Source organism: Branchiostoma lanceolatum, chromosome 1 (genome assembly GCF_035083965.1).
Source record: "Branchiostoma lanceolatum isolate klBraLanc5 chromosome 1, klBraLanc5.hap2, whole genome shotgun sequence".
NCBI lineage: Eukaryota > Metazoa > Chordata > Leptocardii > Amphioxiformes > Branchiostomatidae > Branchiostoma > Branchiostoma lanceolatum.
In genome coordinates this window covers 35,204,242-35,217,634 of record NC_089722.1, presented here as the reverse complement: position 1 = coordinate 35,217,634, position 13,393 = coordinate 35,204,242, and the positions used below count along the sequence as shown (strand labels likewise).

Here is a 13,393-nt window from a genome sequence, read left to right as displayed (position 1 = left end):
GATTCTTTATAACAATGTATGACGATGTTGATGTAAATAGTACAAAGCTGTACAATTTAGACCTTCGGGCTACGAACAGTTTTTATCCACCTTGTGTGGAAATAAAAAACAGTCTACTACAGTAACTACTACTACTACTACTCCCGTCAGGAGGTCATCCTCCTTCCTGGAGTAAAAATCCATTAACCAAGAAATTAAATTGGTGTGGCCTAAGGCTGGGGTGGAAACAGGTGCTTGCATAACATAAAGAATAATATATGGATATCTTTATTGCACAACAATTGTACAAGGTACAAAGTATGGCATTCACTGGTACATAGATAATATATAATATTCAAGTTTCTAGCTTGCAAAAAAAAAACTTTTAAAAGACTCTATGTTAGACAAGCAACTCATCCTGGTACTCCCATTGTAAAGTAGATGCACCTGTTGGTTGAAGATTATCTAAATTACAGTAACCATTTTATTTAATAAGTACTTCTGCCATTCATGAAAAAACATATTAAATGTTGAACATAAAAACATTGGCAGACAAAAGCTGAATAAAGGAATTCCGGACATTTTGCTATACTGGAAAATTGTTGAATGGCTTTGTAGTAATGTAGCGAGAAAAAATTTCCTGAATGCGACGTGTTGTGTATTTTTTTTTTTTTTTGTATTCAGAAAAATTATGAGCAGGCGATTCCAAGAACCAACCAACAAATTAAATTGGTCTGGCCTTACAAAACAATAGAAAATGCCCAAATTACAGCGTTGGGGATCCAAATCACAGCGTAGGGGCCCCTACGCTCAACTGCGCTGGCGAGAACCCTGTGATAGACACATACCTGAGCACATGTACATGTTTGTGTATTGATGACAAAATTGGTAACTGTTCACCACTAGTCTTATTGGTGACACACACATACCTGAGCACATGTAATGATGACAAAAATTGGTAACTGTTCACCACTTATTGGCAGTAGTAGTGGGTAACCTCAAACCAAACGTACACACTCACGCCGTATCTTCAGAAAAGACGCTATAGCCGCATAGTCTCTGTTTATTCAAGCCCACATCCAGACTAGTTTCGCCTTAAAGAGTGGTACTAGACTGAATAAAAGTTCTAAACAGGAACTACGTGGCTTCAGATGTCTTACTGAGGGACACTGCAGTGTGAAAGATGTCGGTTACATGTAGCTTGAGGAATGAATCCACTCTACTTTATACTGTTCACCACTTATTGCTGACACATACATACCTGAGCACATGTAATGATATCTTCAATTGTAGCCTTGACATCTTCACCTTGTTGACTAGTGACTTCAGCCGACCCTTGTTGCCGTAGCAACCCAAGCAATATCAAGCTTTTCTCCCCAGTACCTTTACACCTCTCAGCAAGATCTGGGAACAGAAAAGAAAATTAAAGTCTTTCTTCTAGTCTTTCCTCTGTATGTAAAATTTACTGTGATTAATTTTCACAATTTTGATTTTTCATAAGTTCTACAATTTCTCTCATAATTCTGCCAGGTACCCTAAGACCACAACATGAAAAAACAATCATGAGAAAACTGGGGTCGATATCGTTTGCCAGGCAATTACAATTCATTCCTCGAGTCACGTGTCCCTTAAGTCACGTGCTCTGAGTAATTGAATCACACCTGAAGAAGGTTGGCGTAGTACGACTGAAAATTTGAGGTGAGCTACTTTTGCTTGTGTTGATGTAAAGATCAAACTTCGTCATGGATTTCAACAATACAGATGAGCTTTCATGCTAATGAAAAAACAGTGTTAACACCTGTATATCTTGAAGCGTGCATAACTTAGAGTACCTGGTAGTTTTAGGGCACCTGGCAGAATTATTAGAGTTGACGTTACATGACTGTTTAACTGCCCAGAATACATTGTAGTTCGATTAACTTATCTTCATCTGCAATTCTTGCCCAATGAAAAGCTTATCTCATGCAGAAGAAAAAAAAAAAATTTCCCAACTGAGAAGAATATATATCTGCATGTTTTACGTACCTTCTCCCTGCTCCAGGGGGGCCATATGGGATGCTGCCTTGCCCTGCAATATGGTATCAGCTGCTAGGTGGCTGAACTGAGTTACAGTTCTCACCAAGTCAGGGGTAACTGTGGCAGAGGCAGGCATCTCTTATGTTCCAAACAATGACCAGTCTGAATGTATTTTATGACAATAACTAATAGTAGTAAATTCTTATTCCGTACAGCAAGAAACAAGCCGGCCAATAATAGTGGGTCAGACATGTACAGTACAGATCTCAAATAACTTCCCTTCCTACGCATTTTGCACAAGTTTTAAACATAGTATTAGTCTTATTTCTCGTGCAAAAGCTGTGTAAAACATGTTTAAATCAAACCTGATTAAACGCCGTGCAACACAGTAACGATAATTACATAAATACTGAACTATATTAAAAATCCATTTAATATAATAATCATTGCAGTTAGGGGAAAAGGGAATAGTTCACTGCATTTAATTTTAAGGGTAGGAACAAACATCGCTGTCTCAAATGTTGGTGATCAAATATTTGCGATGATGAAATTTTAACTGTTGACCGGTGACCGTTAAAGTAGCTAAATTTAAGTTACTGTTACGAAACTAAGAATTACAGTATATGTTGGTTTCAATGCTCAAGTTACTTCATGGAAGTCACTATCATGATAACCTTGCCAGACAAACCGGCTACTGCTTGAGTTACGCCAAAAAGCAATTACTCAAACAACTGGATATGATTTTGGAAACGGTCAGACGTTTCAAGTAGCATCCACTACTTTTCGTCAGTGACTGTGAGCAAGATCAGTTGAACAGCAGGTTTATAACCACGAACTATGAATTGATATGCAAATAAGGAGAAGACAATTTTTTTTTTTTTTTTTTTTTTTTTTGATAGTCCAATAGAAAGCGAATTAGACAACTCAAGACAAGGTTGAAGTAAAAGGGGACAATAGCTCCTATTGTTTTAATATAGGAGCTAAAGCTGGTTTGCCCCCAAGGCTATGTCCCAAGTGCCAGACAGTTCCACCCTTAGCCCTCCTTTCCTGTTGAGGGTTGGATTGTATATCCTCTCATATATTGCCTCCCTTACTCCACGTTCGAACTGCTTGAGTTATGCTGTTCAATTACATACACAAAACATAATCTTCTTGGCAAAGATAAAAGAAATTCAATTTGAGATTCTCACTATCTAACTTCTGAGTAAATGTATGTTTCCAAAAAAAAGTTTCCTGTAAGACATGCAAATTTGATCCAAGAGCCATGATACATGTAAATGGCCTGATCTCTGTATATCAACCATCTGATATCACTATCAATTCTGTAGCTACCCGGTAACAGTTTTTAAAATTGTTTAAAAATGCGCAGAAAGTGATTTGCTACTGCAAGAAATATACATAGTGATGGAACTTAATAAATATACCAATACGATAAACATGTACTAAGGGAAGAATAAAAGCCACTGAAGTGAAGAGTTCTACCTTTCTTGTTCTGTGTGAAGCTGTTGTAGTTCCTGCTCAGGCTGTCCAGAGATCCCAGCAAACTCTGAGCCTGACTGATCAAGTATTCTAAAGCACCAACACACAACACTGACCGTGAGTCCACAAGGAGACCCCATTGGAATAAACTGGCCACATTCTCAGGTCAATCAATGGAATACATAATAGGTTTGACCCTAGAGTGGTACGTTACTAGTAGGGGTTGCACATAATACTTCAAAAGGGTGTCCTGTGCTTTGGTGAGCCTGAAGCCCACGTGCATGTAACACATACAGCCGCATGCAAAATTAGTCAACTCCCCTTACATTTTGGACATTTTGGTAAATTGAGGAACTTTACAGCTGCATGATATTACTAAATCATATAAGTGATGAACAGACATGTTATTACTGATACCACAGCAAAAGTTAAGATTTTTTTCATAGTCCATCCAAAATAGCAACTTTCACACAAATAGTACGTTGAAAAATCATTCAACCCCCTATGAGGGTTTGTCTTTAGTACTTAGTGCAGCACCCCTATTTATCTAAAAGCTGAATTCACTTGATGTAGACTTGAACGATAGCTTGTCACACTTAGCTTCTGGCAGTGCTCTTTGGGAATATCAGCTTATTTCTCGTAGGCAATGGCCTCCAGCTCAGCAATTTTCCGACGTTTACGTGTCGCAACTGCTGTCTTCAGATCCAACCAAAAATTCTCAACTGGGTTTAAGTCTGGAGAGTGTTATGGGTACTCAAGAACCTTCCAGGTTATTTTTCTGACCAAACATATGTGGACGTCGATGTGTGCTTGGGGTTATTGTCTTGCTGGAATGTCCAATGACGCCCCAGCTTCAACTTTCTAACGGAATTGGTAACTTTCCTGGCCAGAATATCCTAGTACTGGTTTTAATTCATGATGCCTTCAACACGGTGGATATTCCCAGTGCCATTAGAAGCAAAACACCCCCAAAGAATCTCAGACCCATCACCATGCTTCACGGTAGGCAGGGTGTTCCTCTCTGCGTATGCATAGTCTTTCCTGTGCCCAGGTATGTAAGCGTGCCACACAGCACACGTTCGACGGCGTCAAAATGTGCACAGGAACACGCTTTGACGGCCGTCCCAGGGTGCCATATGGGGCACCCAGAACGGCTGTTTTCTACGGTCTCCACATTGATATAAGACGCAAACAGTTGACAATACTCGGTCAGAAAATAGCTGAACAATTATATTTTACGATCTTTTGATTTCTATGAAGGACAGAGTGTGGGAAAATACGGAATTTGCGAAGTTCGTACGGAGCGCCTGTGAGAACGTGCGAGCACCGATCTCGGGAGATAGTTCAACTAAAACCCGTTCTGAAATGAAATAAAAACACCCAAACTATCAACTGTTCCGCTTTTTATTATCTTCAGATGTAATACTTATGATCCATTTGGCTGGAGCTGCCAGTAAACCTGCGTAAAACCTACAGGAAACGCCGATCTCGATGCACGGAAAGTCCGCCATGACACATGTGCGATCAGCCGCTTAGACGGAAAGTAGCCACTTATTGCGACACAAACATTACGCCGATTCGGCGTGATTTGTATGAATACGTATGCCGTGATCGGTCTCTCTTTTTTGCGTGAGGCCGTTACCACGGAGATTTCTGGACACAAGCTTGAAGGCAAATGTCTATACGCTCAGCAGGATGTCTCTAAATTGTGTGTTTTCGCGCAATAAAATATCAAAAGGCATGCACGCCGAACTTTCCACAGGCCGTTGCCACCTGTCAGTCAGCACGTCAGGACGTGCTGAGCTGCACGCTGTGACGGAAGTTTTGTCTCTCCTTTTACTACGGCGATTTTCGGGCACAAGCTCAAAGGGAAATGCTCAATGATATATCCATGAAGTCACTGCGAAATATCTATTCATTGAAATTCGCACAATAAAATATTAAAAGGCATTAACGCCGAACTTTCCACATACCGTCGTCACCTGCCAGTCAGCACGTCAAGACGTGCTGAGCTGCACGCTGTGACGGAAGTTTTGTGGATTGATAGTGAACCAGAATCGGTGAACTGGTCAAGTGCAGCATGGACTTTGCTGTTACAATTGCGTGACTTTAAAGTAATTGTTGAAAATTGTCGATGTAGCCACAGCACAATTCGGTAAAATACAGGTAAGTAATTGCACAGCATATCGCACGCCTGTTCTCGATCGCCCCCCTGTGCTGTGCTGTGCGCTGTGACCCAAGAAGATTCTTTCAGGTATTTTGCTTCTATTTCTAGTTTAAAAAAATATTCCTAGTTATTTCCCTTTCAACTTTCATTAGCGATTATGAAATGGTTGAAACTTTGTTTTCTTTTTGCGAGCAATTGTTTCTTTCAAGTAGTATAAGGAAAGTTTCAAGTTTTTAACGTCTTCGTCATTTGTTATATTCCGCCATTCCGCCGTTATCATGTACTGGTCCACACGCTTTGACGGTTACACTGGAAACTCACCGTAGCACGTTTCATAGATAATGTTTTTGAATGGTAAGTCGTCATCTGATAAGCGATGATAAAACTTTGCTTTCTTGTTGCGAGTTATTTTGTTGCTATAAGGAACTTGTCAAGTTTTAGAAAGTTTTTTGTCGTTTGTCATACATATTCTGCCGTTATCGTGTGCTGATCCACACGCTTTGACGGGTTATCCGAAAACTCACCGCAGGACGTTACAATATTGATATTTTTAATGGTAAATCGTCTTTTGTTAAGTGATTATAAACTAACAGAAAGTTTGTTTTCTTGTTGCAAGTTATTTGTTGCTATTTGGAAATTGTGAAGTTTTTTTAATAGTATAGGTCGTCTGTCATATTCTGCCGTCATCATGTGCTGATCCGCACGCTATGACGGTTATACGGAACCTCACCACGGCACGTTGCAATGATGGTATTTTTGAATGGTAAGTTTCGTCCGGCTTGGATTAATGGTTGTAAAATGATAGAAACTTTGTTTTCCTGTTGCGACTTTTTTTTGTTGCTATGATTGCTAAGGAAATTTTCAAGCTTTTTTTCGAGTATTTGTCGTCTGTGATATTCTGCCGTCATCATGTGCTCATCCACACGTTATGACGGGTTGCATGGAAACTCACGTGTACATGCAGCACTTCGCAAACCTTTCGATGACAGTCGGTTTTGAGCGTTCACGATCCGAAGATTGAATCGTCCCGAGACATTCTGAACCAATTCGATGATTGAACCGTTTCGATTATTTCCCGTAACCGGGTTAGCCTTGTTTGATCCGTTGCCATGTTTGTTTTGTTTGGCGGGGTCTGGGTAATAAGCGGGCACCACCAGTCCAAAGTTGATTTGGTTTAATCTTCGACTTCAGCAAGTCGACTGATTTCTTAGTTCTCAGTGCTATGTAGCATTTTAGTATTTTATGTCAAACCGCAGAAACCTGTGACGTTTACTGGTCTCTTCATTTTCCACTGCCTTCAAAAAAGAAGTCAAACCCAACCACAACCATAGTCAACCTTAGTTAACTTAGAACTTTCACAGTAGACTAGATAACTATTTCTGATTCCCATGTATTTCCATGTGCTTGTTTGTCTGCAATTAGCCTTCGGGCATGAACTTGCAATAAAGTTATTATCATTTACTGCATCCAAGGACATCTCTATATACTAGTATAATGCCCTTGCATCATAGCATAGATCTACTGTATTTCGGTAGATTTCAACCGGTTCAACTGGACCTAAACAAACGTTGTCCCGGCACAATTGTTTCACCATAGGTGCACTGATTGCCCGCCATTGTTCTACCGGCTTTTGGAAATAGGTGTATACAAGAACCATCAACAAAACGTAGAGCTGAAAAATAGAAAGGCAGCTAACGTTGTGAGAGAATAATGTAGTTTCATAAGATTGTTTCAAGTGACTGTCTTTCTAATGAGCTCACTCACACACTTGCCTCAGCTCACAACAAAGCCTGCTAGTTTATTTGGGAGTTTCTTTTGCTGAACGTCGATTAGGCCATGTTGTCTGTACGAGTCCATGCCATAACCTTACATGTGAAATCAGTCAGAGCACCCCGCATTATTTCCCCTGTAGAAAACGGAAAAAAAGTTTAGTCATTTCAAGGGATTCTCTCATCTCCTACCCCTTTTAGAAATGAAACCCGCCATTTTTCATCAGTGAAAAATATCATGAATAAACGTAACTAATGGTATGCTTTCCGTGAATGAGACTGAGAAGGAACTCTGTATGTTTAGCCGATAAATTCCTTGGAATTTTACAGGCTCATGCCTTAGCACGTACCCTGTCACAAGGACAATAAATAAGATTGTTGTGTTCGTTATCTGAGGGATACAATTGCCATCGATCGTTGAACCCTTTCTTTGTAAACCGTCACCGCGTACGTGTGGACACAGAGCGACGGGGACACCGTTACGCCACACGACCCCACAGCCTAGCTGGTTATTGCCATGGCTTACAAACTAGAATTGCCCAATTGCCTTGTGTAGCAATATTTTAAGATTCAATCGACAGTTTTCATCTCTATAAGTCTCACAATTGTAAAAGCCAGTGCTACTCTTTACCTGTTCACCATCAGTCCACAATTTCCGTCACAGCGAGCAGCTCAGCACGTCTTGACGTGCTGACTGACACGTGGCGACGATAGAATATGACAAACTCTAAAAAAACTTGAATGTTTCCTTATAGCAGCAAAATAACTCCCAACAAAGTTTCTATCTTTCCACAATCGCAAATCAAAGGACAAAGGAAATTAATATGGAATCCTAGTATGTGTCTTTTAACTCAAAATTGGAGAAAAATATTTTTAAGAGCCGTCCGTCAAGGGCGTGCAGCTCAGCACGGCTCGACGTGCTGACTGACATGTGGCGACGGCACGTGGAAAGTTCGGCGTGCATGCCTTTTAATATTTTATTATGCGAAATAATTATTCAAAAATATATCATTGAGCATTTCTCTATTGAGCTTGTGCCCGAAAATCTCCACAGTAACGGACTCACGCCAAAAAAAAGGAGAGACAAAACTTCCGTCACAGCGTGCAGCTCTGCACGTCTTGACGTGCTGATCTGGCACGTGACGACGGTATGTGGAAAGTTCGGCGTTAATGCCTTTTAATATTTTATTGTGCGAAATATCTATTCATAGATATATCATTGAGCATTTCCCTTTGAGCTTGTGCCCGAAAATCGCCGTAGTAAAAGGAGAGACAAAACTTCCGTCACAGCGTGCAGCTCAGCACGTCCTGACGTGCTGACTGACAGGTGGCAACGGCCTGTGGAAAGTTCGGCGTGCATGCCTTTTGATATTTTATTGCGCGAAAACACACAATTTAGAGACATCCTGCTGAGCGTATAAACATTTGCCTTCAAGCTTGTGTCCAGAAATCTCCGTGGTAACGGCCTCACGCAAAAAAGAGAGACCGATCACGGCATACGTATTCATACAAATCACGCCGAATCGGCGTAATGTTTGTGTCGCAATAAGTGGCTACTTTCCGTCTAAGCGGCTGATCGCACATGTGTCATGGCGGACTTTCCGTGCATCGAGATCGGCGTTTCCTGTAGGTTTTACGCAGGTTTACTGGCAGCTCCAGCCAAATGGATCATAAGTATTACATCTGAAGATAATAAAAAGCGGAACAGTTGATAGTTTGGGTGTTTTTATTTCATTTCAGAACGGGTTTTAGTTGAACTATCTCCCGAGATCGGTGCTCGCACGTTCTCACAGGCGCTCCGTACGAACTTCGCAAATTCCGTATTTTCCCACACTCTGTCCTTCATAGAAATCAAAAGATCGTAAAATATAATTGTTCAGCTATTTTCTGACCGAGTATTGTCAACTGTTTGCGTCTTATATCAATGTGGAGACCGTAGAAAACAGCCGTTCTGGGTGCCCCATATGGCACCCTGGGACGGCCGTCAAAGCGTGTTCCTGTGCACATTTTGACGCCGTCGAACGTGTGCTGTGTGGCACGCTTACATAGCTCCTGTGCCAAACATACCTCTGAACCGGAGGACCAAAGAGGTCAATTTTTTTTGTTTCGTCAGTCCATATAACAGTGTCCAAAAACTACTGTGGCATTAGTAGGTTGTTTTGAGCATACTGGAGGCAACTTTTCTTGTGGCATGGCTTCAGCAATGGTGTGGGTCTTGGGGTTTTGGCCTTGAGCCCTTCAGCATGAAGTGTGCGGTGCACTGTGTCCACTGAAACAACAGTTTCTCCTTCAGCCAAATTGTTTTTCAGGACTTTTACAGTAATCATATGGTTCTTGTCCACCTCGCTGTCTTCTAAGAAATATCACAGTGACTGTGGCTGCTGAAATTCTGGCCAAGAATGTCGCCAGGTCTGTTAGAAAGTTGAAGCTGGGGCGTCATTGGACATTCCAGCAAGACAATAACCCCAAGCACACATCGACATCCACATATGTTTGGCCAGAAAAAGAACCTGGAAGGTTCTTGAGTAACCATAACAGTCTCCAGACTTAAACTCAGTTCAGAATTTTGGATTGGATCTATTGAAAGCTGTTGCGGTACGTAAACCTCAGAAAATTGCTACCCGGAGACCATTGCCCGCGAGAAATGGGCCGAAATTCCCAAAGAGCACTGCCAACCACAGATGGAACTGTGTCCACAACTGCAGAGTGTACCGCTGCGCGGAGTTTGGTAACACAGATCATTGCCTAGTCGTAGCTTCTTGCAAAGTCTCCCTGAAAAATAATAGGCCGTCGGGGCAGCCATCTTTCAGAACAGACGTCACAAAACTCCGAAACCCTGCCTACCTGCAGAAATTTCGCGAAGAAATCAACAGGAGATACGCCAACAATCAGTCCGCCCCCCCTGATGTTGAGTCAGTGTGGTCTCAGTTTAAGGACAACATCTCGGACACCGCCAGATCAGTCCTTGGGAAGAAAACCAGGAACCACAAACCCTGGATCAGTGAAGACACTCTGAGGATAGTTGAAGCCCGCAGACAAGCCCGCCTTATTGGTGACATAACAACCTACAGGGCCCTAAACTCCAGACGACAGGCACTGCTCAGACGAGACAAGCAACTGTGGCTGTTGCAGACTGCAGAGGAAGTGGAAGCAGCCAGCGCTGCTGGAAGGTCTAAAGCCGTGTACGAAGCAGTTCGCAAACTGGCAGGCAAAACCCCTCCACCAGCAGTCGGCCCTGTGGTGGCTGAAGATGGCAGCGCCCTTCCAACTACACAACAACAGATGGACAGGTGGAAGGAGTATTACTCCAGCCTGCTTAACAGACCTGCACCATCTCCCACCTCAGACCTACTCGACGAACTAGCGGACGCCGCAACACCGGACAACAACATCAGCACCGACCCTCCTACTGACGACGAGATCAGTAGGGCCGTCCGTCAGCTGAAAAACGGCAAAGCTGCGGGATACGACGGCATCCCCCCTGAGCTCCTGAAGAAAGGGGGTGAGTGTATCATCCGCTGGTTGCAGTGCTTGTTCTCTGCCATCTGGGAAGCTGGAAACATCCCAGAAGACTGGAAGAGAGGAATTACCCTGCCCTTCTACAAAAACAAAGGTTGCAGAAGAACCACCGTGGCATAACTCTCCTCTCTGTCCCAGCCAAGGTATTCAGTATGGTGATACTCAACCGCATTAAGCAACCTCTGGTGAACTCACAGCGCCCTGAACAAAGTGGCTTCACTCCGGGTAGATCTACCGTAGATAGGATCCTTGCCCTCAGACTGCTTGCGGAGAAGAGGAGGGAATACAGGAAGGCCCTGTTTGTTGCGTACGTAGACCTCAAAGCCGCCTTTGATTCAGTCCACACACCATCTTTGTGGAAGCTGTTGCGCGCCAGGGGCATCCCAGTTAAGATCATAAGTCTCATCCAGGAACTCTACACAGATACCGCAAGCTGCGTCCGAGCAGGAACAAACCTCTCAGACTGGTTTAAACTCCTCAGCGGCGTTCGCCAAGGCTGTGTCCTGGCCCCAACACTGTTCAACATCGCCATCGACCATGTGATGTCCAGGACTGTTGGCCGAGGCATGTGCGGAACCACCTACGGTGAACACACCTTCACTGACATGGATTATGCTGACAATGTGGAGCTACTCGCAGAACTACTTGAAGCACTTGTCAGCACGCTCGAGATCTTTTCAGCCGAGAGCCAAACCCTGGGTCTAGAAGTCAGCTGGCTTAAGACTAAGTTGCAGTCTCTCAGTGACTTCCTCGACCCGCCAACTTGCCCACCGATCAACGGAGAGTCAGTCGAGGTAGTCCAACGCTTTAACTACCTTGGTAGTGTCATCACGCTGGACTGTAAGTCTGACCAAGACGTCAAGCGCAGACTTGGAATCGCCTCTACAGCCTTTGCCAGTCTTGACCGTGTCTGGCGTTCCAACCATCTCTCCAGAACGGTCAAGCTGAAGATTTACAACACCCTTGTTCTTTCTGTGCTCCTCTACGGAGCCGAGTCCTGGACTCTTACCAAGGCTCTTAGACTGAAGCTGGACTCTTTCGACACCCGATGCCTGAGAAAGATCGAAGGCATTCGCTGGCAGGACCATGTCACGAACGAAGCAGTGCGCCGCACAACCAGGTCCCGGTTAGCCAGAGGATCATCAAGCACCAGCTAACCTTCCTGGGTCACACCTCTAAAGCCACACCCACCCAGGAAGTGGTCAAACTGGTCCTCGCAGCTCCAGACCCCTAGAGGCCGTCCCGGGAGCAGATGGGAGGACCAGGTGTTCAATGTGCTGGACACTTTGGGAGTCAGCAGAGCCGACTGGAGGGCTCTGGCCGAAAACAGAACATCCTGGAGGGAGATGTCTGCAGCCGCCATGCATCTGCCCTGATGCCTGCGGTTGATTGATACTGCCAGAAGCTTGTGACAAGCTATCATTCATGTCTACATCAGGTGAATTCAGCTTTTAGATAAATAGGGGTGCTGCACTAAGTACTAAAGACAAACCCTCATAGGGGGTTGAATAATTTTGCAACGTACTATTTTTGTGAAAAAAATTGCTATTTTGGATGGACTATAAAAAAAATCTTAACTTTTGCTGTGGTATCAGACTGTAATAACATATCTGTTCATCACTTATATGATTTAGTAATATTATGCAGCTGTAAAGTTCCTCAATTTGCCAAAATGTCCAAAATGCAAGGGGGGTTGAATAATTTTGCATGCAGCTGTAGCCGGACATGGCTCCCAGACCAGCCAACCCAGAACACCAGCTGAACACCAGCCAACCCATTACAGACCAAAGACAAATGTTTAAGAAATATTAAAACATTCAGCTGGCGCAGCCGAACACCAGCCAACCTAGCTCCCGAATCACTCCTAACCATGGTCGGGGGAAGGTCGGGAGGCCATTTTCGGCTATGTGTAACCTGGGCTTGAAGCATGTTAAAAAGTGCATCACACTTGTCAGGGTGCTTGGCAAAAATTAGGACCAGCCACATCACAAGTCATACAAAAGGCTTTACAGATGCCTAAGTCTCTAACAGAACAAGAGTTCAGAGACCTCAAATCTCCATGAACTATTTTGATTATGCAAATAACTTCCATATTTGCATAATCTATCCTTGGTCATGTACACCTTTGACTAATGTATACAGGTCACAATGTTAACATTCCAATCATTTACCACTTAGAAGAATTATGGCACATTTGCATTAATTATGCAAGTTAAGAATCAATTTGCACAATTGGTATCTGTTAATGCTCCTCCTGCCATAAGCTACATGTTACATTTTGAATCCAATAATGAAAAACAGTGCAAACAAGATTGTCCTCATTAAATATGTAAATTAAGTACCAATTCACATAATTTCGCATCATTATGTACATCTCTGTCGAAGCTAACTGCATACTAAGTATCATGGAAATCTGTCGTTCCTTTGTTCAGTTATTCTCCTTTGAAGATTAAAAAAAAATGCC

General features: G+C 43.0%; 1 protein-coding gene across 10 annotated transcripts in view; it reads right to left on the bottom strand.

The window, feature by feature from the left end:
• Nucleotides 1-13,393, bottom strand: part of LOC136421056 (huntingtin-interacting protein 1-like) — a 121,460-nt gene that overhangs the window by 40,256 nt on the left and 67,811 nt on the right. For all 10 annotated transcript variants that reach the window (XM_066408257.1, XM_066408203.1, XM_066408264.1 and 7 more), the window contains 3 exons: nt 3,478-3,564; nt 2,005-2,112; nt 1,241-1,383 (listed from right to left, as the gene is read on the bottom strand). In XM_066408257.1, the coding sequence (XP_066264354.1) occupies nt 1,241-1,383; nt 2,005-2,112; nt 3,478-3,564 (338 nt within the window). The remainder of the gene's footprint in view (nt 1-1,240; nt 1,384-2,004; nt 2,113-3,477; nt 3,565-13,393) is intronic.